Genomic DNA, 26,261 nt, shown 5'->3' on the forward strand with positions numbered 1-26,261 from the left:
CACCCATACTGCTCAGTGATACTATAGAATAAAATAGTAATTTGAAAAATGGAAAACATCTGAAAAGAAAATGGCATACAGTCAACCATATCAGTGGTATCCTGTCTATTAATCGTTTCTACTCAAGTAATGGACAAGGGGCAGCCAAACTTTATCAAATTGTCTCTCCCTGTTTCTCAGGAAATACCTTATTCTCTCAAGATGAAGTGTACAAGTCATTTAATTTAGCCAATGCTTAAATGCAGGAGCCTCCTCCTTTTTCCAGTGCGTCAGAATTAGTTTTCTTTGCTGTAATCAGACCATATGAGAAGAGTTGTTTCTGTGCTCTCGTCAACATAGACATGGAGTCGGACTGCTCTGCTCTTTCTGATCAATACTGTTTCTAGACACCAGTAATTTTGTTGATATTCTGAATTCTTATAATCCCTAAAATGAGTGGAATCCAGTGACTATGATGAGTATATGAACTAAAAAATAAAACTTAAATATAAATTAACGTTAACTGCTTGTTTATTTCACATCAGGTCAAACACATATTTATTTGGATTTATAGGCTATACCAGCCTTACAGTATAGAGCAGAGAAGTAGTCCATTTTGAAACGAAAGAATGCTTAATAATCTCACATCACATTAAAAAGAAATATTGCGTCAATCTATTAACAGTGCTTCAACCAGTTGTCAGTAATATTTAGTTAACTCTATTGAATATTATATATAATATCATAATATGTCTTTGTGTAAAAATAAACACAAAAGAAGCTCACAATAATCCACTCTTTTCTAGGACACTCAAAAGCACGACAGTGATACAAAAAGTGTTTTCATTTTTGCTTAACAGGAGAGATGATCAGAGGAGAAGCTTTCTCATCACCATCAGGAATGAGCGGTGAGAAAAATGGGAAATAGATTTTCTTATTAACATATAAGGGTCCGCAGTAGAGAAGAGCCCTGGTTTCAACATCATAAAAGGAGACCTGCTCTGCCTCATAATCCAAAAAAACACCAATCTTCTGGACATCGATTTGTACAGAGTAGGGCGTCACACATTTATTCTTCGCTGAGTAGTTTCCTCCATTAACCACCTGCAACATGTTACCTGACAGCCTACTATTTTTTCTGTTGATGTCCTGAGGAACCACTCCAATGGTCCATGCAGTCTTCCCTTTAAGCTGAACCTCATAATAAACTTTCCCTGAAGAAAAGCCCTCTTTTCCCAGCACACAGAGAACGGTTTCAAATCTCTCTGACTTGGCAGGAAGAATCTTCTTGACGTTTCCATATTTCACTTGCTTCCCGTCCAAAGACAGGACGAGGTTGGGGTGCGCTGTGTCAGGGTCCAGAGTCACATCTACTGCATACTGCTGCTGGATCTTCTTCAGCATGACCTCGGGGAGCTTCTCCATTTTCCCATCCAGTGTCTCCTGCAGCTGAACGATAGCTGTGCGTATATTCTTCACACTCACCTCACAGGACAGCTTAACCTGACTCAACGTGCTCAGGTGTGCTACGCTGTAGCGAGACGGGAAGCTCTGCAGAAGGTGGAGGTGGTCCTCGGTGTGCGAGAGCTGCTCCAGCTCAGTGCTTTTCCTCTGGAGCTCAGTGACCTCTTCCTCCAGCTTTCTGATGAGGCCCTCGGCCTCGCGCGTTGCCGATCGGGACTTCAACTCTATCACCTCGATGAGCTCGGCCTCTGTTCTCTTAATGGAAGACACCAGAGCGGAGCAGACCTGAACGGTGTCCGCTTTTTCATTCTCTGCCATTATATTGTTCTTCTCTACTGTGACTCTGAACTGCTGAATCTTTTCCTGTCGCTCCTGGATCATCTTCTCTAGCTCAGCCTTTTTCTTGTCCAGCTGCGGACGCTTCTCTTTGTACTCTACCTCTATCAGGACCGTGTCGTGATCTTTATGATCTGTCTTCAAACATGTGACGCAAATGTATTTGTTGTCTCTTCTACAGAAGAGCTCCAGCATCCTGCCGTGTTCTTTACACAGCCTGTCCTCCAGTTTTACAGGGTCGACTAACTTGTGCGTCTTCAAGGCTGCAACTTTATGATGAGGCTCCAGATGTGTCTCACAATAAGAGGCCACACATGACAGGCAGCTCTTCACGGCTTTAATGTTGGTGTCAGAGCAGAAATCACAGGGCACCTCCTCTGGGATGGGAATGGGAGCATCTTGTTTAGACTTCTTGAAATGAGCAGCCAGCTCAGAGATCAGCGTGTTGACATAGAGATCTGGTCTCGGGTCAAAAGCTTTTTTACACATGGGACAGTGGCAGACGTCAATGCTGTCCCAGTACTTTGTGATGCAGGCTTTGCAGAAGCTGTGTCCACACGGAGTAGTTACAGGCTGACTGAAGAGATCCAGACAGATGGAGCAGAGAAAACTGTCCTCTGACATCGCACTGGCACTGGCAGAGGCCATAGCTGTAGGAGGAGAGGAGAGGCGATGTTTTATTAACCCAAATATATCATAGTGAAAAACATACATTTTGTAATAGTGACTGTAAAGCACTCTGAACACAAACTAAATGGCTGCCATATACTGTAAATGTAGAACATAAGATGTGCTGAACTCACGATTAAAGTAAGTTATTATTATTATTTATTATTATTATCATTATATTATAAGAAGAGGAGGAAGAAGAGGATAGAGGGGATATTTTATTAAACCAGAGATGTCAGGGGACTGCTCTTAAGTCAGACCTCCTGTCATACCTAAACGTTTTAAGATTGACTGTAAAGTCCTTGTCTTTTCATCAATAAAAAAAAAGTTGACTGTAAAGCACTCCGAACACAAGCTGCATGGCTGCCATATACTGTAAATGTAGAAAATAAGATGAGCTGAACTCACAATTATAGTTGGAAAGTGAGTGTTGTTGAATTCTTAAAGTATTTTATAATAATTATAGACAAGGAAAGCACTTCCCAGTTTACTGTTGAATTCCCACTCAGACATTATTTTGTGTTTACTGGCTTTCCATTCATTGATAAGGTGTAAGGACAGTAACACATTGCATTATTAAACTACTCGGGCTTCGAATCCACTCTCCTGGCCAAGACAAAAGTGTGTGTATGTGTGCGTGCGCGCGCTTGTTTGTTTGTGTGTGTGTGTGTGTGTGTGTGTGTGTGTGTGTGTGTGTGTGTGTGTGTGTGTGTGTGTGTGCGCGCGTGCGCGTGTATTCTTGCATGCGTATGTCAGGCTGTCGGAACCTTTTACCTAATAATACAAATTAAACTAATAATAATCTATTACTAATACTTAGTAATAGTCATAATGGGATATATATTGTCTTGTCATTGTGTACATTGCCCACAGCTGGTTATTTTACAACCAATGATACGTACAGGCAGGGTTAATGATCTGTAGCTTGTAGCTCCGGAGCTACAGAATGAGCGTAGGGACTGGGGAGAGGGCACATATGGGGCTAGTAGCACACAAGCCGAAGAGGACTAAGTTTAATATTAACGGGACTGTACAAAGCATCGTATTTGAAAACAAAGTTAACTAAGTAAGGAACAACTTTGGTATGTGTGTAACTTGAACCCCAAACGTCCGTGTGCATGGCAATTAAAGTAAAATTGTCCTTGTCTATTTTTGCTATATTAATGTAAAATGCAAACACAAACAACTCAAGTCTAACTACAAAACAATAATAATAGTTTGGGTACTGATTTAGACGGTGGAAGAGTCTGGTGTGGACCCAGGCTAAGCAATTTCATCATAACAACCACTCCCTAAGATCTAAATACAAACAAGAATCATAGCATTCTGAACTCACCTGTTTGAATGTAGAATTTCCCTTTCTGTGAATGCAGACTTTCCCCCCCCTTTTTTGTACACCTTTAAAAAGATAGAAGCGTGCAGCGATCTTCCTCTGATGTGAAAACCTTTCAGAACACTTACAGTTGAGGCTTCAGTAGGCTGAGGTTTTGTTTCTGCAGAATTAATGACTGTAGTGTATAAGTTTCGTTTCCGTGAAATGGAACAACAGTAATGCTCCTCCCCGATCCCTGACCTTCTCTTCCTGATATTATAGTTAACTCTTTAGGGACAAGTCATAGAAAATAAGCAGCATGATCCAGCTGTCAGACTTCAGTTCTTGTCTGACTCTTGGTGAGGTCCTGTGGTCATTGCCTATGATGTTGATCATCAAGGCAATGTTCTCAGTACAGTAGACAAGCAGCAGGAGAAGGATCTCTGAATCCAGTCCTGAAATATACACCACACACACCTCCTCCTCCTGCATTGCATCCATCATGTGGACTGAACTCACACACCAGGTAGAAAAAAAACAACTCTTCAATTGGATTGATAATTTGAGAGCTTGAAAACCAAAACTTTGTTTGTTATCGGTCAACCAATTACGGACAGTGGAAAATGTCATTGTACCAGATATAACGTATAGGCTAGACCAGGGGTAGGCAACCTTAGGCACAGGTGCCAACATTAATTAGCACAAGAGAGTGTGATCAGTGGCACACTGGCATAAGTGTGAGAGACAGGGGTTTTCTTTTAAAATGAATTATTCAATAACGTTTAGTCAGTTAAATGAAGTAAAAAAAGCACATAATTCTATATTCATTCCAACTCCTAACTCTGACTGGGGACTGGGAGGGAGTCTGGGAGATATGTTGATGGGAAGAAAATACTTCTAAAGAAGAAGAAACAAAGGTCGTTTTACACAAAATCTGTTCAATTCTTTTTTTTGTATTAGTTTTTATTTGAGAAAAAAGACATGAACAAACACGAGCAACAACCACAAAAAGCAAGAAATATGACATTTTCGATGTGGTGTCATTAAAGTTAGTGGCACTTCATGTCCAAAAGGTTGCCGATCCCTGGGCTAGACTGCTCTGTGCCAGCTATGTGATGTCATTTGAATGGCATTGTGTTCAAGGTTGTGCAAAACAGAGAATTGGGTTTTTTTTTTTAAACAAAGTGTTTTGTTTTTCACCAATTTCTCACATGGCTCACACAACTACAAATACTAGGTCTATATTACTGTTACTGTCAGGGCAGGGATTTCATGGAGGCCATGAGTGCCGTGCACCCTCTGACCCTCAGCTAGGCCTTCTTTCTGCCCGTCACAGAATCTATGCCCAGAGGCCAGTGGCATTGATGACCTGCCCACATGCACTGCCCCAGCTTATTTTATTTAGCAGTTTTCTGCTCTGCTCTCTTTTTTTTGTCAAATAGGTTTTTATTGAGAACAGATTATAAATTGTTACACAAACATTATGATATGAATTACATTTTTCTTTTATAGAAAACAAAAAAAGAAAGAAAGAAAAGCCTCAACCCTCCCACCCATACTGCTCATTGACACCGCATACTATAGAATAAAATAGTAATTTGAAAAATGGAAAACATCTGAAAAGAAAATGGCGTACAGTCAACCATATCAGTGGTATCCTGTCTATTAATCGTTTCTACTCAAGTAATGGACAAGGGGCAGCCAAACTTTATCAAATTGTCTCTCCCTGTTTCTCAGGAAATACCTTATTCTCTCAAGATGAAGTGTACTAGTCATTTCATTTAGCCAATGCTTAAATGCAGGAGCCTCCTCATTTTTCCAGTGCGTCAAAATTAGTTTTTTTTTGCTGTAATCAGACCATATGAGAAGAGTTGTTTCTGTGCTCTCGTCAACATAGACATGGAGTCGGACTGCTCTGCTCTTTCTGATCAATACTGTTTCTAGACACCAGTAATTTTGTTGATATTCTGAATTCTTATAATCTCTAAAATGAGTGGAATCCAGTGACTATGATGAGTGTAGGAACTAAAAAATTAAAATTAAATAAAAATTAACGTTAACTGCTTGTTTATATCAGGTCAAGCACTTATTTATTTGGATTTATAGGCTATACCAGCCTTACACTATAGAGCAGAGTAGTCCATTTTGAAACAAAAGAATGCTTAATAATCTCACATCACATTAAAAAGAAATATTGCATCAATCTATTACAGTGCTTCAACCACAGTTGTCTGAGTAATATTTAGTTAACTCTATTGAATATTATATATAATATCATAATATGTCTTTGTGTAAAAATCAACACAAAAGAAGCTCACAATAATCCACTCCCTTCTAGGACACTCAAGCATGACAGTGATACAAAAAGTGTTTTCATTTTTGCTTAACAGGAGAGATGATCAGAGGAGAAGCTTTCTCATCAAAAGTGTTTAATTGTTGCTTAACAGGAGAGATGATCAGAGGAGAAGCTCTCTCATCACCATCAGGAATGAGCGGTGAGAAAAATGGGAAATATATTTCGTTATCATATATGTCTTCGCAGCAGTAGAGAAGAGCCCTGGTTGCAACATCATAAAAGGAGACCTGCTGTTCCTCATAATCCAAAAACACACCAATCTTCTGGACATCGATTTTTACAGAGTCGGGGGTCACACATGTATTCTTCACTGAGTAGTTTCCTCCATTAACCACCTGCAACGACATGTAACCTGACAGACAACTACTTTTTCTGTTGCTGGACTGATGAACCACTCCAATGGTCCATGCAGTCTTCCCTTTAAGCTGAACCTCATAATAAACTTTCCCTGAAGAAAAGCCCTCTTTTCCCAGCACACAGAGAACTGTTTCAAATCTCTCTGACTTGTCAGGAAGAATCTTCTTCACGTTTCCATATTTCACTTGTTTCCCGTCCAAAGACAGGATGAGGTTGGGGTGCGCTGTGTCAGGGTCCAGAGTCACATCTACTGCATACTGCTGCTGGATCTTCTTCAGCATGACCTCGGGGAGCTTCTCCATTTCTCCATCCAGTGTCTCCTGCAGCTTAGCGATAGCTGTGTGTATATTCTTCACACTCACCTCACAGGACAGCTTAACCTGACTCAACGTGCTCAGGTGTGCTACGCTGTAGCGAGACGGGAAGCTCTGCAGAAGGTGGAGGTGGTCCTCGGTGTGCGAGAGCTGATCCAGCTCAGTGCTTTTCCTCTGGAGCTCAGTGACCTCTTCCTCCAGCTTTCTGATGAGGCCCTCGGCCTCACGCGTTGCCGATCGGGACTTCAACTCTATCACCTCGATGAGCTCGGCCTCTGTTCTCTTAATGGAAGACACCAGAGCGGAGCATACCTGAACGGTGTCCGCTTTTTCATTCTCTGCCATTATATCGTTCTTCTCTACTGTGACTCTGAACTGCTGAATCTTTTCCTGTCGCTCCTGGATCATCTTCTCTAGCTCAGCCTTTTTCTCGTCCAGCTGCGGACGCTTCTCTTTGTACTCTACCTCTATCAGGACCGTGTCGTGATCTTTATGTTCTGTCTTCAAACATGTGACGCAAATGTATTTGTTGTCTCTTCTACAGAAGAGCTCCAGCATCCTGCCGTGTTCTTTACACAGCCTGTCCTCCAGTTTTACAGGGTCGACTAACTTGTGCGTCTTCAAGGCTGCAACTTTATGATGAGGCTCCAGATGCATCTCACAATAAGAGGCCACACATGACAGGCAGCTCTTCACGGCTTTAATGTTGGTGTCAGAGCAGACTTCACAGGGCACCTCCTCTGGGATGGGAATGGGAACATCTAGTTTAGACATCTTGAAATGAGCAGCCACCTCAGAGATCAGCGTGTTGACACAGAGATCTGGTCTTGGGTCAAAAGCTTTTTTACACATGGGACAGTGGCAGACGTCAATGCTGTCCCAGTACTTTGTGATGCAGGCTTTGCAGAAGCTGTGTCCACACGGAGTAGTTACAGGCTGACTGAAGAGATCCAGACAGATGGAGCAGAGAAAACTGTCCTCTGACATCGCACTGGTTCTGGCAGAGGCCATAGCTGTAGGAGGAGAGGAGAGGAGATGTTTTAGTAACCCAAATATATCATAGCGAAGTGACTGTAAAGCACTCTGAACACAAACTAAATGGCTGCCATATATTGTAAATGTAGAACATAAGATGTGCTGAACTCACGATTAAAGTAAGTTATTATTATTATTTATTATTATTATCATTATATTATAAGAAGAGGAGGAAGAAGAGGATAGAGGGGATATTTTATTAAACCAGAGATGTCAGGGGACTGCTCTTAAGTCAGACCTCCTGTCATACCTAAACGTTTTAAGATTGACTGTAAAGTCCTTGTCTTTTCATCAATAAAAAAAAAGGTGAAAAAAAAAAGATTGACTGTAAAGTCCTTGTCTTTTCATCAATAAAAAATAAGTGAAAAAAAAAGATTGACTGTAAAGCACTCCGAACACAAGCTGCATGGCTGCCATATACTGTAAATGTAGAAAATAAGATGTGCTGAACTCACAATTATAGTTGGAAAAGTGAGTGTTGTTGAATTCTTAAAGTATTTTATAAGAATTATAGACAAGGAAAGCACTTCCCAGTTTACTGTTGAATTCCCACTCAGACATTATTTTGTGTTTACTGGCTTTCCATTCGTTGATAAGGTGTAAGGACAGTGACACATTGCATTATTAATCTGTAAATTTCATATAGTAGCCTACTCAGACTTCAAATCCACTCTCCTGGCCAAGACAAAGGTGTGTGTATGTATGTGTGCGTGCGTGCGCTTGTTGTGTGTGTGTGTGTGTGTGTGTGTGTGTGTGTGTGTGTGTGTGTGTGTGTGTGTGTGTGTGTGTGTGTGTGCGCGTGTGCATTCTTGCATGCGTGTGTCAGGCTGTCAGAACCTTTTACCTAATAATACAAAGTATACTAATAATAATCTATTACTAATACTTATATTAATAGAGTCATAATGGGATATATATTGTCTTGTCATTGTGTACATTGCCCACAGCTGGTTATTTTACAACCAACGATATGTACAGGCAGGGTTAATGACTGCCACCAGGTGGAGCAACAATCTATAAACCACATAAAACCATCTCTCTCCGACCTCGGAGCCACTGAAAATCTTTTAGTAGCACACAAGCCGAAGAGGACTAAGTTTAATATTAACGGGACTGTACAAAGCATCATATTTGAAAACAAAGTGAACTAAGTAAGGAACAACTGTGGTATGTGTGTAACTTGAACCCCAAACGTCCGTGTGCATGGCAATTAAAGTAAAATTGTCCTTGACTATTTTTGCTATATTCATGTAAAATGCAAACACAAACAACTCAAGTCCAACTACAAAACAGTAATAATAGTTCGGGTACTCAGACGGTGGAAGAGTCTGGTGTGGACCCAGGCTAAGCAATTTCATCATAACAACCACTCCCTATTCCCTAAGTAAGATCTGAATACAAACAAGAATCATAGCATTCTGAACTCACCTGTTTGAATGTAGAATTTCCCTTTCTGTGAATGCAGACTTTCCCCCCCCTTTTTTGTACACCTTTAAAAAGATAGAAGCGTGCAGCGATCTTCCTCTGATGTGAAAACCTTTCAGAACACTTACAGTTGAGGCTTCAGTAGGCTGAGGTTTTGTTTCTGCAGAATTAATGACTGTAGTGTATAAGTTTCGTTTCCGTGAAATGGCACAACAGTAGGCTAATGCTCCTCCCCGATCCCTGACCTTCTCTTCCTGATATTATAGTTAACTCTTTAGAGACAAATCATAGAAAAAGGGCAGCATCCTGTCAGACTTCAGTTCTTGTCTGACTCTTGGTGAGGTCCTGTGGTCATTGCCTATGATGTTGATCATCAAGGCAATGTTCTCAGTCAGTACAGTAGACAAGCAGCAGGAGAAGGATCTCTGAATCCAGTCCTGAAATATACACCACACATACCTCCTCCTCCAGTTATCCTGCATTGCATCCATGCATGTGGACTGAACTCACACACCAGGTAGAAAAAAATAACTCTTCAATTGGTTGAGAATTTGAGAGAGCTTGAAAATAAAGAACCAAAACTTTGTTTTTTATCGGTCAACCATTTACGGACAGTGGAAAATGTCATTGTACCAGATATAACGTATAGGCTAGACCAGGGTTAGGCAACCTTAGGCACGGGTGCCAACAGTGTGATCAGTGGCACACTGGCATAAGTGTGAGAGACAGAGGTTTTCTTTTAAAATTAATTATTCAATAACGTTTAGTCAGTTAAATGAAGTAAAAAAAGCACATAATTCTATATTCATTCAAACTCCTAACTCTGACTGGGGACTGGGAGGTAGTCTGGGAGATATGTTGATGGGAAGAAAATACTTCTAAAGAAGAAGAAACAAAGGTTGATTTACACAAAATCAGTTAGTAATATTTAATTTTCTTTTTTTTAATTAGTTTTTATTTGAGAAAAACAGACATGAACAAACACGAGCAACAACCACAAAAAGCAAGAAATATTACATTTTCGATGTGGTGCAGTCATTAAAGTTAGTGGCACTTCATGTCCAAAAGGTTGCCGATCCCTGGGCTAGACTGCTCTGTGCCAGCTATGTGATGTCATTTGAATGGCATTGTGTTTAAGGTCGTGCAAAACAGAGAATTGTGTTGTTTTTTTAACAAAGTGTTTTGTTTTTCACCAATTTCTCACATGGCTCACAAAACTGCAAATACTAGGTCTATATTACTGTTACTGTCAGGGCAGGGATTTCATGGAGGCCATGAGTGCCGTGCACCCTCTGACCCTCAGCTAGGCCTTCTTTCTGCCCGTCACAGAATCTATGCCCAGAGGCCAGTGGCATTGATGACCTGCCCACATGCACTGCCCCAGCTTATTTTATGTAGCAGTTTTCTGCTCTGCTCTCTTTTTTTTGTCAAATAGGTTTTTATTGAGAACAGATTATAAATTGTTACACAAACATATGAATTACATTTTTCTTTTATAGAAAACAAAAAAAGAAAGAAAGAAAAGCCTCAACCCTCCCACCCATACTGCTCAGTGATACTATAGAATAAAATAGTAATTTGAAAAATGGAAAACATCTGAAAAGAAAATGGCATACAGTCAACCATATCAGTGGTATCCTGTCTATTAATCGTTTCAACTCAAGTAATGGACAAGGGGCAGCCAAACTTTATCAAATTGTCTCTCCCTGTTTCTCAGGAAATACCTTATTCTCTCAAGATGAAGTGTACAAGTCATTTAATTTAGCCAATGCTTAAATGCAGGAGCCTCCTCCTTTTTCCAGTGCGTCAGAATTAGTTTTCTTTGCTGTAATCAGACCATATGAGAAGAGTTGTTTCTGTGCTCTCGTCAACATAGACATGGAGTCGGACTGCTCTGCTCTTTCTGATCAATACTGTTTCTAGACACCAGTAATTTTGTTGATATTCTGAATTCTTATAATCCCTAAAATGAGTGGAATCCAGTGACTATGATGAGTATATGAACTAAAAAATAAAACTTAAATATAAATTAACGTTAACTGCTTGTTTATTTCACATCAGGTCAAACACATATTTATTTGGATTTATAGGCTATACCAGCCTTACAGTATAGAGCAGAGAAGTAGTCCATTTTGAAACGAAAGAATGCTTAATAATCTCACATCACATTAAAAAGAAATATTGCGTCAATCTATTAACAGTGCTTCAACCAGTTGTCAGTAATATTTAGTTAACTCTATTGAATATTATATATAATATCATAATATGTCTTTGTGTAAAAATAAACACAAAAGAAGCTCACAATAATCCACTCTTTTCTAGGACACTCAAAAGCATGACAGTGATACAAAAAGTGTTTTCATTTTTGCTTAACAGGAGAGATGATCAGAGGAGAAGCTTTCTCATCATTGATTGATTGATTGATTGAAGAATTTATTAACAGTTTGCAGAATTACAGTACATTTCAAGCACAAACTCAATACAAAGGCTGTTAACTGTGAGTGGACGACCCAATTAAGCATTACACTTGTTTCCAACAGGGTCCACCATGTTCAAATCATCAAAACATTTAGAGACGTACAAATAGACACTTCTATAGACAGAACAGGAATTCATCAAAAAGGAGGTAAAAAGGGAAAAGAAATATATACAGTGAGGGGAAAAAAGGGGGGGGCGGGGGGGGGATTCAGATTTTACGGGGGCCAGTTTCGAATTGCAGCCATCCGTAGGTGCCCTTTGAGAGCGGTTTTGAAGGAGTCAAGGGATTCGCATGTCTTAATGACAGTTGGTAGGGCGTTCCACATTTTGGTGGCATAGGAGCGAAAAGAATTTAGTCCCTTGTTTGTGCCGAATCTGGGTTGTACATGGTTCGTTGCACTCCCTCTGGTGTTGTGGGTGTGGACTTCGTTAACATTAAGGAAGTATCTAGACAGGTACATGGGTATCTTGGTGGTGTATCGAATCTTGTGGACCAGACCCATTGCAAGTTGCTGTACTCTGTCGTCGACCCTAAGCCATTCCAGCCTGTCGAAGTGGAATCAGAAGTGGAATCAGGAATGAGCGGTGAGAAAAATGGGAAATAGATTTTCTTATTAACATATAAGGGTCCGCAGTAGAGAAGAGCCCTGGTTTCAACATCATAAAAGGAGACCTGCTCTGCCTCATAATCCAGAAACACACCAATCTTCTGGACATCGATTTTTACAGAGTTGGGTGTCACACATTTATTCTCTGCTGAGTAGTTTCCTCCATTAACCACCTGCAATGTGTCACCTGAATACTCAGGCAGACGACTATCTTTTCGGATGATGTCCTGAGGAACCACTCCAATGGTCCACGCAGTCTTCCCTTTAAGCTGAACCTCATAATAACCTTTCCCTGAAGAAAAGCCCTCTTTTCCCAGCACACATGGAACTGTATCAAATCTCTCTGTCTTGTCAGGAAGAATCTTTCTCACGTTTCCATACTTCACTTGCTTCCCGTCCAAAGACAGGATGAGGTTGGGGTGCGCTGTGTCAGGGTCCAGAGTCACATCTACTGCATACTGCTGCTGGATCTTCTTCAGCATGACCTCGGGGAGCTTCTCCATCCAGTGTCTCCTGCAGCTGAGCGATAGCTGTGTGTATATTCTTCACACTCACCTCACAGGACAGCTTAACTTCACTCAACGTGCTCAGGTGTGCTACGCTGTAGCGAGACGGGAAGCTCTGCAGAAGGTGGAGGTGGTCCTCGGTGTGCGAGAGCTGCTCCAGCTCAGTGCTTTTCCTCTGGAGCTCAGTGACCTCTTCCTCCAGCTTTCTGATGAGGCCCTCGGCCTCGCGCGTTGCCGATCGGGACTTCAACTCTATCACCTCGATGAGCTCAGCCTCTGTTCTCTTAATGGAAGACACCAGAGCGGAGCAGACCTGAACAGTGTCCGCTTTTTCATTCTCTGCCATTATATTGTTCTTCTCTACTGTGACTCTGAACTGCTGAATCTTTTCCTGTCGCTCCCGGATCATCTTCTCTAGCTCAGCCTTTTTCTTGTCCAGCTGCGGACGCTTCTCTTTGTACTCTACCTCTATCAGGACCGTGTCGTGATCTTTATGATCTGTCATCGAACATGTGATGCAAATGTACTCGTCGTCACTTCTACAGAAGAGCTCCAGCATCCTGCCGTGTTCTTTACACAGCCTGTCCTCCAGTTTTACAGGGTCGACTAGCTTGTGCGTCTTCAAGGCTGCAACTTTATGATGAGGCTCCAGATGCGTCTCACAATAAGAGGCCACACATGACAGGCAGCTCTTCACGGCTTTAATCTTGGTGTCAGAGCAGGCATCACAGGGCACCTCCTCTGGGATGGGAATGGGAACATCTAGTTTAGACTTCTTGAAATGAGCAGCCACCTCAGAGATCAGCGTGTTGACACAGATATCTGGTCAAAAGATTTTTTACACATGGGACAGTGGCAGACGTCACTGCTGTCCCAGTACTTTGTAATGCAGGCTTTGCAGAAGCTGTGTCCACACGGAGTAGCTACAGGCTGACTGAAGAGATCCAGACAGATGGAGCAGAGAAAATTGTCCTCCGACATCGCACTGGCAGAGGCCATAGCTGTAGGAGGAGAGGAGAGGAGATGTTTTATTAACACAAATATATCATAGCAAAGTGACTGTAAAGCACTCTGAACACAAACTAAATGGCTGCCATATACTGTAAATGTAGAACATAAGATGTGCTGAACTCACGATTAAAGTAAGTTATTATTATCCTTCTACCCTAATAGAAAGGGGGTACACAAGCACATGGCCGTTTCGTCCGTGCTCCTTCTCCTACCAAACCACTCTGTTAGCACACATCTCTCCATGCACAAAAAATCTTGCACGCCACCCGAATCCAGCTGCACTACATCGCTTCCCCACAACTGCCATATTTACTGTACAAATATTACTTTTGTCTGACAGTTATTGCGCAACATTTCAATGTGATGCAAATTACATCACAACTTCCTCATTCCCCAGCACCTCCCCTAAGAAGGAGGAGAGGAGATATTTTATTAAACCAAAGATGTCAGGGGACTGCTCTTAAGTCAGACCTCCCCTCATAACTAAAAGTTTTAAGATTGACTGTAAAGCACTCCAAACTCAAGCTGCATGACTGCCATATAGGCATATGATTATAGTTGGAAAAGTGAGTGTTGTTGTATTCTTAAAGTATTTTATAAGAATTATAGACAAGGAAAGCACTTCCCAGTTTACTTTTGAATTCCCACACAGACATTTGTGTTTACTGGCTTTCCATTCGTTGATAAGGTGTAAGGACAGTAACACATTACATTAATATGTAAGTTTCATATAGTACTCAGGCTTCAAATCCACTCTCCTGGCCAAGACAAAAGTGTGTTTATGTGTGCGCGCGCACACGCACTCGTGTGCGTTTGTGCATTCTTGCATGCGTGTGTGGTCAGCACCTTTTACTTAAACAACGTTAAACTCACCAACATTGCAGCTGTAGGGCAAGCTTGAATTATCCTCTTTCAATCTGCCAAGCTTTTGTTTCACAAAAATCCACCGTAGACATCGAGCTACTTTCTGTCAAGACATTCTATCTGCAGGCGATTCTTTTTGGATTTGTGTTGGACTTTGGAAGCACTCGTCGAAGTCACTGAACGGCCCTACGTACCACCTGTTTTGCATTTGCACATAATGCAGGAGGCAGCAGCGCGACCCGTTAATAAAAACGAGTGCTTCCAAACTCCAACACTTAGAAAAAGAATCACCTGCAGAGAATTTCTTGACAGAAAGTAGCTCATAACATGTCTACAGTGGATTTTTATGAAACAAAAGCTTGGCAGATTGAAAGAGGATAATTCAAGCTTGGCCTAGAGCTGCAATGTTGGTGAGTTTAACGTCGTTTAGTACAAGCAAAACGCAAAAGCAAATTGGATGAATGGGGAGTCAATGGAGGGTATTGAAACACTAGATTCATCCCATTGTAAAAACAATCTAGAGTTGCAAATTGCGGCTAGTGTGGACCCAGGCTAAGCAATTTCATCACAACAACCACTTAGATCTGAATACAAACAAGAATCATGGCATTCTGAACTAACCTGTTTGAATGAAGCGTGCAACGATCTTCCTCTGACGTGAAAACCTTTCAGAACAGTTACAGTTGAGTTGGGGCTTCAGTAGGCAGAGGTTTTGTTTCTGCAGAATTACTGACTGTAGTGTATAAGTTTAGTTTCTGTGAAATGGCACAACAGTAATGCTCCTCCCCGATCCCTGGTCTTCTCTTCCTGATATTATAGTTAACTTGGTTTAACTCTTTAGAGACACCACAAAATGCTCTGGTCAGGCTCTGCCACGTGGGCCTAATCAGCCTAAATCCCCTCACCTGTGCAATTTCCAGCCTCTGCCTCAGCCAATTGATTGCCATGGTAACCCCACACCTGCAAATTGATTACATAACCACTCCACTTTTCACAGTCAGTTTGCACTCTTCACACACACCTAGGATTCCACCCACGTGGCACGTGGAGCTTCATTTCCATCTTCAGCTTCATTTCCATCCACCAGCTGTCTAAAAACCAGTTAGAGACGCCGGCTTTTGGAAGCATGGAGCATGGAAGCTCAAGTGTGCCTGCGCTGACAGGCAGACAGACAGCGTTTAAAGGAGCATTCAGTGATTTCCGCCCCGGTAACAAAATGTGCACATGCACGCTCTACAGTGGGGGGAAGTGCAACAGGCCAACAGCATGTGCACCAAGGCCCGCCCCCACTCGATCATGATTGGAGGAAGGCCCCTCTCATCCTGATTGGATGAAGGCTTTGCCACCTGCCACCAAAACTGAAACTAGGGTTTTTTGACCCCAGGGGCTCACTGGGGACAGGGAGGAACTCCTTATATGGTCAGCACACTCTATAGTAGAGAGAATTATCCAAAAAAAAAAGAAAAAATAAGTGATATTTGAATTAAGTCAAATCACTGAATATACCTTTAAGACCTGAGCCGACAGCCGTGGCCCCCGCGAGAGTCAGCCGCGTGGGTGCCGGGTGGAGCTTAATTTCCATCCACCAGCTGTCTTAAAAACCCGGAAAAGACGCTGGCCGACAGAGAAAACGTTTGCGGCTGTCTGGTAGGTCTGGCTACGGCTAGACAGATACAGACGGGTGGGATGGGACACAGACAGACAGTTAAAATGGGTGCTATGACAACAGGTATTGCATACTACAGATATCTCCATATATACAGTATGGGCACAAAAGGGACACAGACAGATAGTTAAAAGGGGTGCTATGACAAGTTGACAACGGGTACGTTCCCAAGTTGCATCGACGGGCACATACAAGTCTAGTCATATAAAATAAGCGGCAGTGGCGTGCACAGATATACACTAGGGGGTGCTGGAGCACCCCCTGCCCTTTTGGCAATGTGCCCTTTTGAAAAAAAATAAAAAAATCTTATATATATTTTGTTTTGTACAGTATACACTGTACAGTATGTGGACCATGGTGACATTGATCAATTCTTAATAAAAAGCTTATAATATATTATGTAGGCCCCAGAATCTATAAATCTCACACTATTTAGGCAACCGGCCGGTTCCACGCGCTGCACAAGGTGCCCTTTTTTATCCTTGAGCACCTGCCCCTCTAAATGTCTGTGCACGCCACTGATAAGCGGCATGATCCAGCTGTCAGACTTCAGTTCTTGTCTGACTCTTGGTGAGGTCCTGTGGTCATTGCCTATGATGTTGATCATCAAGGCAATATGTTCTCAGTACAGTAGACAAGTAGCAGGAGAATGATCTCTGAATCCAGTCCTGAAATATACACCACACACCCCATTCGACTGTTTCAGTGCATAGAATATGCGTTATCATCCGTCATCAGGACCATACAATGGGCCCAGTATGGACATTTTCCACATACTCACTGTTTCAGTATGTCATTATCAGCTATTGTGACGGTTGATAATGGTATTTTTGTGTCACTGATGTCAATGACGGAGGCGCGCGACTCGCTCGGCGGTGCCTCACGTGGCTCAAGGCCACCAGACACGACTCAGCGCCGTCCGAGTTACGTCCCGATAGGCGGAGAATAGTATATATTAGTAGCCCCTAGTTTCCATGCGCCGACAATAGAGTTGGAAATGACACGTTCAGCCAAACACCACAATGTCTAGTATGCCAGTATGGCCATATTGGCCGTATTCCAACATCCTGATAACGGTTGATTTCGTATATTTAATACAGTGATAACGGGTGAGACATACCTCCTCCTCCAGTTCTCCTGCATTGCATCCATCATCTGGACTGAACTCACACACCAGGTAGAAAAAAAAACTCTTCGATTGGATTGAGAATTTGAGAGCTTGGAAATAAAGAACCAAAACTTAGTTTTTTATCGGTCAACCATTTACGGACAGTGGAAAATGTCACTGTACAGATAACGTATAGGCTAGACCAGGGGTAGGCAACCTTAGGCACGGGTGCCAACATTAATTAGCACAGGAGAGTGTGATCAGTGGCACACTGGCATAAGTGTGAGAGACAGGGGTTTTCTTTTTAAATTAATTATTCAATAACGTTTAGTCAGTTAAATGAAGTAAAAAAGCACATCATTCTATGTTCATTCAAACTCCTAACTCTGACTGGGGACTGGGAGGGAGTCTTGGAGATAGTTGGGTTAAGTGTAAAGATCATTATGGTGATGTGAAGAAAACATTTCTAAAGAAGAAACAAAGGTTGTTTTACACAAAATCAGTTAGAAATATTTATTTATTTCCGCTTAGTTTTTATTTGAGAAAAAAGAAGACATGAACAAAGACGAGCAACAACCACAAAAAGCAAGAAATATTACATTTTTGATGTGGTGCAGTCATTAAAGTTAGTGTCGATGTGGCACACTGACTGGCAAGAAATGTTAAACATGGCACTTCATGTCCAAAAGGATACCGATCCCTCCTGGGCTAGACTGCTCTGTGCCAGCTATGTGATGTCATTTGAATGGCATTGTGTTTAAGGTTGTGCAAAAGAGAGAATTGTGTGTCGTTTTTCTTTTAACAAAGAGTTTTGTTTTTCACCAATTTCTCACATGGCTCACAAAACTACAAATACTAGGTCTATATTACTGTTACTGTCAGGGCAGGGATTTCATGGAGGCCATGAGTGCCGTGCACCCTCTGTGACCCTCAGCTAGGCCTTCTTTCTGCCCGTCACAGAATCTATGCCCAGAGGCCAGTGGCATTGATGACCTGCCCACATGCACTGCCCCAGCTTATTTTATGTAGCAGTTTTCTGCTCTGCTCTCTCTGATCAATTCTGTTTCTAGACACCAGTAATTTTGTTGAGATTCGGAATTCTTATAACCCCTAAAATGAGTGGAATCCAGTGACTATGATGAGTGTAGGAACTAAAAAATAAAACTTAAAGAATTAACGTTAACTGTTTATTTCACATCAGGTCAAACACTTATTTATTTGCATTTATAGGCTATACCAGCCTTACACTATAGAGCAGAGAAGTAGTCCATTTGGAAACAAAATAATGCTTAATAATCTCACATCACATTCAAAATAAATATTGCATCAATCAATTACAGTGCTTCAACCATTTGTCTGAGTAATATTTAATTAACTTTATTGAATATTAATATAATATTTTTTTGTGTAAAAGTCAACACAAAAGAAGCTCACAATCTAGGACAGTGATACAAAAAGTGTTTTCATTTTTGCTTAACAGGAGAGATGATCAGAGGAGAAGCTTTCTCATCACCGTCAGGAATGAGCGGTGAGAAAAATGGGAAAAAGATTTTCCAATCATAAAAGCGTTTGCAGTAGAGAAGAGCCCTGGTTTCAACATCATAAAAGGAGACCTGCTTTTTCTCATAATCCAAAAACACACCAATCTTCTGGACATCGATTTTTACAGAGTAGGACGTCACACATTTATTCTTCGCTGAGTAGTTTCCTCCATTAACCACCTGCAACAACCTGGCACCTGAAAACTCAGGCAGACGACTATGTTTTCGGATGATGTCCTGAGGAACCACCCCGATGGTCCACGCAGTCTTCCCTTTAAGCTGAACCTCATAATAAACCTTCCCCGAAGAAAAGCTCTCTTTTCCCAGCACACAGGGAGCATTATCAAATCTCTCTGACTCGTCTGGAAGAATCTTCTTCACCTTTCCATATTTCACTTGCTTCCCGTCCAAAGACAGGACGAGGTTGGGGTGCGCTGTGTCAGGGTCCAGAGTCACATCTACTGCATACTGCTGCTGGATCTTCTTCAGCATGACTTCGGGGAGCTTCTCCATTTCTCCATCCAGTGTCTCCTGCAGCTGAGCGATAGCTCTGCGTATATTCTTCACACTCACCTCACAGGACAGCTTAACGTCACTCAACCAGCTCAGGTGTGCTACGCTGTAGCGAGACGGGAAGCTATGCAGAAGGTGGAGGTGGTCCTTGGTGAACGAGAGCTGATCCAACTCAGTAATTTTCCTCTGGAGCTCAGTGACCTCTTCCTCCAGCTTTCTGATGAGGCCCTCGGCCTCGCGCGTTGCCGATCGGGACTTCAACTCTATCACCTCGATGAGCTCGGCCTCTGTTCTCTTAATGGAAGACACCAGGGCAGAGCAGACCTGAACGGTGTCCGCTTTTTCATTCTCTGCCATTATATTTTTCTCCTCTACTGTGACTCTGAACTGCTGAATCTTTTCCTGTCGCTCCCGGATCATCTTCTCTAGCTCAGCCCTTTTCTCGTTCAGCCGCGGACGCTTCTCTTTGTACTCTACCTCTATCAGGACCGTGTCGTGACCTTTATGATCTGTCTTCGAACATGTGACGCAAATGCACTTTTCGTCTCTTCTACAGAAGAGCTCCAGCATCCTACCATGTTCTTTACACAGCCTGTACAGTTTTACAGGGTTGACTAGCTTGTGCGTCTGCAAGGCTGCAACTTTATGATGAGGCTCCAGATGCGTCTCACAATAAGAGGCCGCACATGTCACGCAGCTCTTCATGGCTTTAATGCTGGTGTCAGAGCAGACATCACAGGACACCTCAACTAGAATGGGAGCATCTAGGTTAGACTTCTTGAAATAATCGGCCATCTCAGAGATTATCTTGTTGACACCGAGATCTGGTCTCGGGTCGAAAGCTTTTTTACACATGGGACAGTGGCAGACGTCACTGCTGTCCCAGTACTTTGTGATGCAGGCTTTGCAGAAGCTGTGTCCACACGGAGTAGTTACAGGCTGACTGAAGAGATCCAGACAGATAGAGCAGAGAAAACTATCCTCTGGTATCGCACTGGCAGAGGCCATAGCTGTAAAAGGAGAGGAGAGGAGATGTTTTAGTAAACCAAAGATATCACTAAAAACTTTAATATTGTAAGATTTACTGTAAAGCACTCTGCACACAAACTAGGCTACATGTATGGCTACCATATAGAAAATATGATGTGCTGAACTCACGATTATAGTCTGAAAAGTGGATGCTGTTGTATTCTTAATACTTAATAAACCTACCAGGTTTCTTGGAAAGGTTTGCTATCATCCCCCCGTACCCTCCAAACTGGGGTCCCACAGGGATCTGTACTTGGTCCCCTCCTTTTCTCACTATACACTAAATCCCTTGGCACTATCATCTCTGCTCACAATATATCCTATCACTGCTATGCCGATGACACACAACAGTTTCTATCCTCCCCCCCTCTGTCACCCAGGTGGAAGAGCGCATCACTGCATGCCTGGCTGACATCTCACAGTGGATGTCTTCCAACCACCTCAAGCTGAACCCAGACAAGACTTGTCTCTTCTTCCCAGCTAAGTCCTGCCCTATGCGGGAGCTAACTATCTCCGTAGACAATGCCCTGGTAACGTCTGTCCCGACAGACACGGACCTTGGTGTTTTCCTGGACAGTCAGCTCTCGTTCAAAACACACACCACAACTGTCACTCGATCCTGTATGTTTACACTCTATGGTCCTCATTCACAAAGGAGAAATACGCCACAGTGTAACGGAAGCGTAAAGGTCATGCGTATAGATAGCGGAAAATCCGTCCGATCACGCTACGGTTAAGTCCCATGTTATTCAGGGAACCAGGTGTAATCACTTCATTTGTGCGTATCGCTGAGTGTATCCTTTCCACATTTTTTCCAAGCAATTCGCCTGGTGTCGCCTGGTTTGAACGAACATCCACGACCATATAAGGCAACAGCCAAGATGAGCTTGTAGAGCAGTTAATTTTGACAGGCGGGTCTCTGCACGGACAGATCTTCAAGCAAACAGCGCGAGTTATATGTATATAATTTTAAACGAAACTTGCCAACTTGACACGCATTGCTTCACTCCTTGTTCAATGTCAGAAGTTAATAAGTTAACTGATGTTACAGTTACTTTCACATAATGAGAAATAAGTTAATTTGTAGGCTACTGTTCACCACACACCAAATGCTATATTACAACTCGGCAATGATAAAAGCCCTTACTGATGAATGCACTGCAGGGTTATAAAAAAAAGAAAGAACAATTGCACACTCGCCTAGAGGTAAAATAGATATCAGAGCTGCATTGATTCATGCGGGGATCAATATCATCTCACTGTCATCTGTCTGAATGCCATGTGGAGAATGGATTTGTTCTGATCATGGCATATACATTTTCAACCATATACGGCGGGTAGCCTATATCCTCTTTGTCAGATCCTCTTTGTCAGCCTAAGTGCAGGTTAATTTCATGATGTCGTCATATTAAAATGATTCGCGGGACATTTGGCACTGTTCTTAATTGTATATTTTATTATGTACAGAGGCAAACTATTATTGTTTTGATGCATGTTTATGCGTAATTGAACACTGATCAGTGCCACCTGCGGTGGGCGTGTATGTGATTATGGGTGTGTCATGTGTTCAATAAAAGCCTCACTTGCTGTGAGGACAGCGTCCTGTGGAGCTGTGAATCTGAGCTGTCTGTGTCCGTCTACATTTATTTTCCCTCGTCAGTGTGGTGCTATTACAGTGGTGGTCTACAATGCTGGGGCTGTGATGAACTTTGCTGAACAGGTTATGGGCCCAGGCCCAGCAGTTTAGTAGGCCATTCACTGGACTGGTACGTGTTTTACACGTCGGGTCATAGCATCATGAAAAGAACAACAGAGGCAAGTAGCCGTTGGTCGCGACTGTTGTTTGACGGGGATGAAGACCATTGGGAATTATGGTTGACGAGGTTCTTGGCCTACCTTTGTTTGAAAGGGCTGAAAGAGACAATTTCAGCAGAGCCCGAGATAGATGGCGCTGACGCTGGAGCAGAAGCAGCTCGGAGGCAAGACGAGACGAAAAACGCAGAAGCGTATGCTGAATTAATTCAGCCCTTGGATGATAAAAGTGTGTCGCTGGTGATGAGAGAAGCACCGGACGACGGGCGGAAAGCGCTGGGAATTTTGACTGACTATTATGCGGGTAAAGGAAAGCAGAGAGTTATCAGCCTTTACACCCAACTTACCTCGCTGCTCAAACAAAGTGACGAGAGTGTGACAGACTACGTGATCCGCGCAGAGACCGCCATTACGGCGTTAAGAAATGCCGGAGAGACTTTAAGTGATGCTTTGCTAGTTGCGATGGTTTTGAAGGGGCTCCCTGACTCGTTTAAGCCATTTGCCATTCATATCTCGCAAGCAGATGAGCCATTACCATTTGCTGAATTCAAGACGAAATTAAGGAGCTACGAGGACACAGAGACGATGCGCGCTCCAGACGCCGAGGACAACGTGATGGCGGCGCGGGCGCAACAACGACCATCGAGAGGCAGAGAAGCAGGTCCAGGTGAACGGACAGCAGCAGCAGATGTGGTGTGCTACAGGTGCGGCCTGAAGGGGCACCTGGCCCGCACATGCCGACGCAAACTGTGGTGTAAACACTGCAGGAGCACCACCCACCAAGACACGACCTGCAGGAGACAGCGCCGAGACGACGCACGGAAGGTTTCCGAGGAGGCGACAGGTGACGAGGAGGACGAGTACGTGTTCCGGGTGCGAGAAGGGACGGCAGCGGAGTTCCAGCCAAGCCGGGGTGTCGACGCGAGGGGCCTGATGGTTGACTGCGGGGCAACCACGCATATTGTGACAGACCATGACAAGTTCAAGCGGTTCGATGAAAACTTCCAGGCCGAGTCGCACTGTGTTGAGCTGGCTGATGGCACAAGATTCAAAGGCGTAGCAGAGCGCCGAGGGGATGCAGTGGTATCTCTGATGGACAGCCGTGGCCGCCATCTCAAGACGACGCTGAAACGGGACAAAGACATGTTGTCGGTGAAAGCGGCGACTGCCAGCGGAGCGACTGTGATCTTCAAGGAGGGGAAGAACGTCCTGATACACACAGACGGTACGAAATTCCACATTCACGTTCCACGATAGACTTTATTATTTGCACACTGTAAAAGATGATGTGAAATGTGATGACCAAGTTAAAGGGTGTTTTGATTTGCAAACATGGCACGAAATACTAGGGCACTGTAACTATGATGATGTTAAAGGGGCATTCCACCCATTTTCAACATTTTACTATGTCATTAATATACCTTAGAGCTGTTGTGTGGAAATAATAAAAAAGTCCCCCCATTCTGTGTTTCCTAGAACTAGAGGTCTGAAAAAAAATCATTAACATGGTGAAACACATCTTGATGATGTCATCAAGATGCGTTTCACCATGTTAATGATTTTTTTCATACTTACAGTTCTAGGAAACACAGAATGGGGGGACTTTTTTTTATTATGTCCACACAACAGCTCTAAGGTATATTAATGACATAGTAAAATGTTGAAAATGGGTGGTTTTCCCCTTTAAGAGGTTGCCACCTGTTGTGGAAGGTATGCAAATTAAAGGTACAGCTAACAAACCCCCACATTGTGAAGTGTGTACTCGGGGCAAGTTTGTTCAAACCAGGAGTAGAGCGCCTGATGTGAGAGCTACCGCACCATTAGAGCTGGTGCACACTGGTTTGGCAGGCCCTATACACCCAGAGTCCAGAGAGGGGTACAAGTATGCACTGTCATTTACTCAGGGCCGGATTAACACCTCTGAGGGCCCCTGGGCACTGAAGCTCGAAGGGCCCCCCTTCACGCGCGCGCAACATTTTTGCTGTTTCGGAGTCGTTTTGGGGCAGTTTTATGCCGTTATATTGGCCTATTTCCAGTCGCCTACCCCCAAGAGTGACAGCCAATCTAGCGCATTGTTGCTGCTTTACACACAATTGCACTTTTCAGCTGCCCTTTTCACCAACAATAAAACACTAATCTTTTTAGACACCATTTATTTCATTCGGATTAGCAGGGAAATGTTCTGTGGAGCTTAAAAAAAATAAAATAAAATGTTTTTTTTTTCTTGTTTTTTTTTAGGGGCCCCTGGTGCCCAAGGGCCCCTGGGCACGTGCCCAAAGTGCCCATATGGTAGATCCGGCCCTGCATTTACTGACGACTTTTCCAGTGCAGTGTTTGTGTATTTTCTCAAGAATAAGAGTGACACAGTGCAAGGCACTGAGAAGTTTCTTGCTGACACAGCCCCTTATGGGAAAATTAAACGTCTAAGATCAGATAATGGTACTGAATACACTTCAAAGGTTTTCAAATCTTTAATGGTTAAGAATTGCATCAAACATGAGACCTCAGCACCGTATTCTCCACATCAAAATGGAACAGCTGAGCGAAATTGGCGCACATTGTTTGATATGGCACGATGCATGTTAATTGAGAGTGGGCTACCAAAAGGTTTGTGGCCTTATGCTGTACAGACAGCGGCTGTTATCAGGAACAGGTGTTTTAACAAACGCACAAAGCAGACTCCAGTACAAGCCCAACCTGTCCAGAATGCAAAAGTTTGGATCAGAGTGTTTTTCTTATATTCAGGACAAAAGAGAACTTGATCCAAGGTGTGAAAATGTGTGTTTATTGGGTATGACAAAACCAGTCCAGCATACATTGTCTATTTTCCTGACAGCAGAAAAGTCCAAAGGAACAGATTAGTAAAGTTTGTTTCTAAAACTGGTGTAGAGCAACAGACTCAGACTAAGAGTGCACCTATTGATGATGATGATGACCTGGTGGTGGAATCCAGGGCCAGTAGAACTACTAGGCAAGGCCCAGGTCCAATTGTTGCAGTTCCAGTCAATGAGGCTGAAGAGGGTATCCAGCCACAGGCAGTTGAAGTTAAACCTGAGCCAAAGAAATATCCATCTGGTAGAATGAGAAGCAGGCCAAGTTACCTACGTGACTATGTTTCTGAGTATACATCTGATGAGGAAAGTGACCAGGTCCAGAGTAACATAGATTACTGTTATAGAGTGACATGTAACATACCTGTAACTTTAAAAGGAGCCTTAAGCTCAGACAAGTCAAAAGAGTGGGTCCATGCGATGGATGAGGAAATGCAATCGCTTAAAGAGAATAACACATTTACCTTAACCAATTTACCTGAGGGTAAGAAAGCAGTGGGGGGTAGATGGGTCTATGCAATTAAGCAGAACATTGATGGGTCTGAAAAATACAAGGCCAGATATTGAGATATGTGGCTAAGGGATACAGTCAAAAGATGGGAGTTGACTATGAGGAGACATTTTCTCCTACAGCTAATTTGACAAGTGTCCGAGTGTTGATGCAGAAAGCAGCACAGGAAAGCCTGATTCTGCACCAAATGGATGTTAAAACTGCCTACTTGAATGCACCTATAGACTGTGAGATCTATATGGAACAACCAGAGGGTTACGGTCCTACTTGAATGCACCTATAGACTGTGAGATCTATATGGAACAACCAGAGGGTTACGGTCCTACTTGAATGCACCTATAGACTGTGAGATCTATATGGAACAACCAGAGGGTTACGGTCCTACTTGAATGCACCTATAGACTATGAGATCTATATGGAACAACCAGAGGGTTACGAGGTCCAATCTAACTACAATGGAAAAATAGTTTGTAAACTAGAAAGATCATTGTATGGGCTAAAACAATCTGGCAGAAATTGGAACAAGGTTCTACATG

The 26,261-nt window shown here is 42.8% G+C and overlaps 3 protein-coding genes across 3 annotated transcripts; all 3 read right to left on the reverse strand.

The window, feature by feature from the left end:
• Positions 1-172: 172 nt before the first annotated feature.
• LOC306924334 (uncharacterized protein) lies at positions 173-15,600 on the reverse strand. Its single transcript, XM_079502826.1, has 4 exons — positions 15,336-15,600; positions 6,206-7,800; positions 3,351-3,387; positions 173-2,429 (listed from the first exon to the last, which is right to left on the reverse strand). The coding sequence occupies exons 2-4, from the start codon at positions 7,796-7,798 to the stop codon at positions 823-825; spliced, it is 3,237 nt and encodes a 1,078-aa protein (XP_079358952.1). The 5' UTR covers positions 7,799-7,800; positions 15,336-15,600; the 3' UTR covers positions 173-822.
• LOC306924416 (tripartite motif-containing protein 29-like) lies at positions 12,636-13,838 on the reverse strand (the record flags this gene model as incomplete). The annotated part of the gene is made up of 2 exons (XM_079502910.1): positions 12,636-13,661; positions 13,775-13,838. 2 exons carry the CDS (start codon positions 13,836-13,838, stop codon positions 12,763-12,765), a joined length of 963 nt encoding a protein of 320 aa, XP_079359036.1. The 3' UTR covers positions 12,636-12,762.
• A 3,351-nt stretch (positions 15,601-18,951) lies between the features above and the next one.
• Positions 18,952-20,550, reverse strand: LOC306924417 (E3 ubiquitin-protein ligase TRIM39-like; the record flags this gene model as incomplete). Its single annotated transcript, XM_079502911.1, has 1 exon — positions 18,952-20,550. One exon carries the CDS (start codon positions 20,548-20,550, stop codon positions 18,952-18,954), a length of 1,599 nt encoding a protein of 532 aa, XP_079359037.1.
• Between the last annotated feature and the right edge of the window lie 5,711 nt (positions 20,551-26,261).

The sequence above is a fragment of the Electrona antarctica genome, assembly GCF_951216825.1.
Source record: "Electrona antarctica genome assembly, chromosome: 6".
Lineage (NCBI taxonomy): Eukaryota > Metazoa > Chordata > Actinopteri > Myctophiformes > Myctophidae > Electrona > Electrona antarctica.